The 4885-nt window shown below is 48.0% G+C and overlaps 1 protein-coding gene across 1 annotated transcript in view; it reads left to right on the top strand.

Annotated features, from left to right (window-relative positions):
* Window positions 1–4714: 4714 nt before the first annotated feature.
* The window catches only part of LOC101628518 (histone H2A.V), a 13040-nt gene continuing 12869 nt past the window's right edge, over window positions 4715–4885 (top strand). The window contains exon 1 of the mRNA XM_012735028.1: window positions 4715–4800. Within this exon, the coding sequence (XP_012590482.1) occupies window positions 4798–4800 (3 nt within the window). The 5' untranslated portion in view covers window positions 4715–4797. The remainder of the gene's footprint in view (window positions 4801–4885) is intronic.

Below are 4885 nucleotides of genomic sequence, written 5' to 3' on the forward strand. Positions count from 1 at the left end.
GGCACCTAGAAAATCAGCAAGAGCACAAAAGTAAGAGAAAAGGGCCCTCCCAGGTGGCACAATGTGTTAAAGCACAGCACTGTGAAGCTATCCACAGCCACTGCATCATGAGTTCAATTCCAGGCCAGGGAGGTGACCCACACAGTATGGCAGAACTCTCCTGTCTCACCTGCTGCTCCCCTCAGCAGTGTATTTTAGTATATCTGCCTGTTCTGCTCCCCACTCTGTCCTCTTATTTCCCTCCTGCACTTCTGGCCTGTACCCTAGTTCTTGTATGCATATATAAATAAATTCTAAAAAAAATATTAAAAGAAAAGTAAGAAAGACACCCCCTCTGCTGCTAGGGAATCCTTTCCCCACTGTCCATATACTGAGACTCTCCTACTTTGTCATTAGAACTTCCCAGAACCCTGGAGAAAGAGAGGGGCTAGGGAGCCTTGCCTTGTCATGTACCATCAATAAAATACCCAGTCAAGATAAAAGCAGAGGAGGTAAGGAAGAGAATCTAAATAGGCATTTTACCAAAGAAGACATACAAATGGCCAATAGATACATAAAAAGAGGCTCTACATTGCTTCATTAAAGAAATGCAAATCAAAACCACAATAAGGTTTCACTTCTTACTGCTTATAGCAGCTATTATCAAAAAGTCAAGAAACAATAAATGCTGGAGAGAAAGTGGAGAAAAGGAAAACTTTGTGTGCTATTGGTATATGTTGGGGAATGTAATTGATGTAGCCATTATGGAAATCAGTGTGAAGGTTTCCAAAATTTAAAAATAAAATTATCATATGATCTAATAATCCCATAAGTAGGTATTTGCCAGAATATGAAAATACCAGTTTGAAAAAATATATGTACTTCTATATTCATTGCAGCACTATACATAATAGTCAAGATATGCAAACAACCCAAGTGTCTGATGACAGAAGAATGAATAAGGAAGGACCATGAATAAAGAAAACCAGCTGGGGGTTGGTTTTCTAGTGGTTATAACACTACTCTGCCATAAAACATGATGAAATCTGCCATTTTAGACAACATGGTTGGTTTATGCTAAATGAAGAAGATCAGAAGGAGGGCCTCCATGGTGGCACAAGGGCTAAATCTCAGTAGTATGAAGCTACCCACAGCCACTGCAACATGAGTTTGATCCCCCTGCCGGGGATCTGACCCACATGGAGTGGCAAACCTCTCCTATCTCACCTGTTCTTCCCCTCAGCAGTGTTATTTCAGTCAATCTGCCTGTTCTGTTACCCACTCTATCTCTGGTGAATCCTCTCACCCCCAGCATGTCTGGACTGTACCCCAGTTCTTGTATTCATAAATACACAAATCTTTAAAAAAAAAAAAAAAGAGTTCTGTGCACTGAGGGAGACAATTATAATTCAGTATAAGAAATTATACCAAAATACACAGCGTGTTGTAGGGCACTTCATCCAAATTAGGGTTGTCAAAGGTGTTAGGGTCCGAGAACTCGATTACCACGAAAACAGAGCATCACGCAAGAATACAATTCGCAAAGTAGAGTTTATTGGACTGGCTAGCCAGGGTCAAGCCGTTCCCTGCTGGACACGCAGGATTCAGGCAAGACCCCGACCAAAGGAAAGTCAGGGAATATATTGGCTTTGTTGGCCGTTACATACGTCAGAGCCCATGCAAATTCAGAGCCCATGCAAATTCAGAGCCCGCGCAGATTCAACTTAGCAAATGGATTAAAAGATTAACAGAAGTCACAGCCTGGATCACAGTTCAACCACCCAATGACAGGTTTCCAGGAATAGATGTCTCATTTCCTGGTGCCTCAGATCCAATCAGCCTGGGCCACACCATTCCCATTATCCAATCAATTTTAAATGTACATTGTCCCTCTTCAACCTATCCTGCATTCTTGGGGGGGGGGGGAGTGGCTGTGGGTGCTTGCCTGGGCTAGTCTAGTTTTGCTCAGGCCTGCGTGACTTCCTCCATTCCTTCAAAAGGAAGTTGTTCTTTAGAAAGTGGTGTCTATATTGACTCATAAAGGATGATTAAAAGTTAGCAGAGGGGGCCCTCCCTGGTGGTAACTGGTTAGGACCAGCACTGCAAGCTGGCCACAGCCTCCTCAGTGTGAGTTCGATCCCCAGCCCAGGAGGTGACCCATATGGTGCAGCTGACCTCCCCTGACTCTCCCGCTGCTCCCCTCAGCAGTGTATTTCTTTGATCTGCCTGTTCAGCTCCCCACTCTGTCTCTGGTGAATCCTCTCACCGCCCCTGCACCACTGGCCTGTAACCCAGTTCTGTATGTATAGATAAATCTTTTTATAAATGAGGAAACATCTATTAAAAAAAAAAAGTGGGCCCTCCCTGGTGGCGCAGTGGGTTGAAGCACAGCACTAAGAAGCTAAAGCCACTTCCGCATGAGTTTGATTCCCGCCTGCCCCGCAGGTGACCACATGGCGTGGCAGACCTTTAAAGATTTATTTATTTGTGCATACAGAACCCGGGGTACAGGCCAGAGGCTCAGGGGCGGTGAGAGGCTTCACCAGAGACAGAGTGGGGAGCAGAACAGGCAGATCTACGAAGTACACTGCTGAGGGGAGCAGCGGGCGGGTCAGGAGAGGTCTGCCGCGCCATGTGGTCACCTCCGGGGCAGGCGAGAATCGAACTCATGCTGAAGCGGCTTTAGATTCTCAGTGCTGTGCTTTAACCCGCTGCGCCACCAGGGAGGGCCATAAATAAATCTTTTTTTTTTTAAAAAGTTAGCAGAGGAGAAGCCGAGATAGAAGACTTTGGCAAAAGCAAGTGCAAAGCCAAGATGGAGTTAGAGTGTGGTAGGAAGAAGAAATAAATGAGATGAACAAGGATCAGAAAATACAGGGTTTTCTATGCCATGCATAGATTTCATTTTGGATCTTGCCCTAAAGTCAGTAAGATCAAAAGAAAATGACAGTAAGATTTGTAGTTTAGAAAGAGGTTGGAATGAGAAGGGGAGAAAACATTAGTTAACAGGCTCTTGCATTAATCCAGGAGAGAAATGACAGATTTGGCAGAAATGACAGATTTGGCAGATTTGAGAAAAAATGGTCAGAGGATGTTTGGAATTACAGCAGCCTCCCTAGCTTCCTTATGGCCCCTTAGTAGTGCCAATTCTCACTCCAAGGGACTTTATACTTGCTTTTTCTTAGTGGAACACTGCCCACGCTAAAATACATCCTGCTTCTCTCTCCAAGCACCCTGTTGTTTTCTTTCCAGGCACTTGCAATATTAGTGATACATTTATGTTTGCTTCTTTAACATCTGACTCCTGTTTGAAGATCTTGAGGGCAGGAATGTCTGTTCATTAACCACTGAATTACTAGTATGGAGTACAGTGTCTGCAAAAATTAGGTATACAGTGATATGTTGAAGGAGTAATTCACAGATTGATACTTTGGTGACTGGTTCTACCTATTGAAGTCTAAAAACCAAATTCAGACACACAGAAGTAGGGGCAGGGATTACAACAGTCGTTGCTTACTGCATTAACTGCAAACTCCTTTACCTATTTAGTTTTCAGGATTAAGCTGGGCATTGCTCCAAGTCTTCCAGTCTCACTGGACCTCCCTTTCTCACACAAATCTACAACTTCACTGTATTTTCCCAAATTCTAGAATTTCATCCCCTTCCTGTCCTCGAATTCCTTTTTCTTAAAGACTAACATCCTCAACATTTTTTTCTCTGATGGGGTCTATCGAGCTCCATTTCAGTCTCATTTGGGGACAGGATTTGGTGATAAGCTTGTGAACCGCCAACCCGAGTAAACCCCACTAGGGATAAATCTCTATGGTGAAAGTTGGTTTCGCCGCACTTTAAATGCTGCCCCGCGAAGTTAGAAAGAAATGCTGTAGAGAGGAAAGGTCTGAAGATACAATGTACAAAGTCAAGCCTTGACAGCCTGGCCCCAGATGGTGATCGATCACCGGCTATGTGGCTAGAAAGGTGGGTCGCAGGGTAGGTAGTAACCCGGCCTTAGCTTCAAAAGTCGGGTGAAGGCCGCGGGCGGGCCATGCTCCCCCCGGCCGCCAGCCCTGCGCCCCAAGGCCGCCCTTCTATAGCGCAACGATAGTGAAAGTGGCCCCACTTCGGATCCCAGCACCCGCAAGCAGGCGGGCAAGTCAACGAGAAAACACCGCCGCCTGGGGACAGCGCCCGAAGTAACGCAACCCCCGCTACCAAGAGCAACCCCTCGGAATCGGTGGAAATAAGCCGAGAGTAGCGACACTCAAAACCGTTTTCTTCCCGGACAATTCACAACATTGGGATAGACAACACAGAGAACGCGCGGGAAAGTCGCTGGCACCTCCCATGACCCCGCCCATTGGCTAATTCGGCTGTCGTTCCTGGAGGCCCGCCTACCCTGCTCGCGGGCGATGTTCTCATTGGTTAACTCCCGCCAACTCTCTGCTCTCATTGGTCCGTCGCTTCATTCGTCCCGTTCTGGAGTAGGAGACAGGCGGAAAGCGGCAAGGGACCCACCCTAACCGCGCACAGGCGCGTCGGTGTTGGGGTTGGAGGCTCCGCCTCCGCGTGCCGTGTGCAAAAACAAACAGCCGTTAGGAGGAGGTGCTGGGGGCGGAGCCATCTAGAAGAAGGCGCGCAATTGGGCAGCCGCCAGGGTTCAAACCAACAAGGCGAACAGGCATTGGCCGGGGTGGTGTGAGGCGGGTCCCGGTTATTGTCCGGGCTCCGGCGGCGGCGTCGGTGGTCGGTGCTGCGGCAGCGGCGGCGGCGGTGGTATCGGCGGCTCGGCAGCGAGCGAGGGCGGGAGCGGCCGAGACCATGGTGAGGGCTGCGGAGCGGGCGTGAGACAGCGGGAGGGCGACGGTGGTTGGTCCGCGCCGCTACCTGTTGAGGCGGGCGGGCGGGC

This window comes from Condylura cristata, unplaced genomic scaffold (genome assembly GCF_000260355.1).
Source record: "Condylura cristata isolate star-nosed mole 26May11 unplaced genomic scaffold, ConCri1.0 scaffold00004, whole genome shotgun sequence".
NCBI lineage: Eukaryota > Metazoa > Chordata > Mammalia > Eulipotyphla > Talpidae > Condylura > Condylura cristata.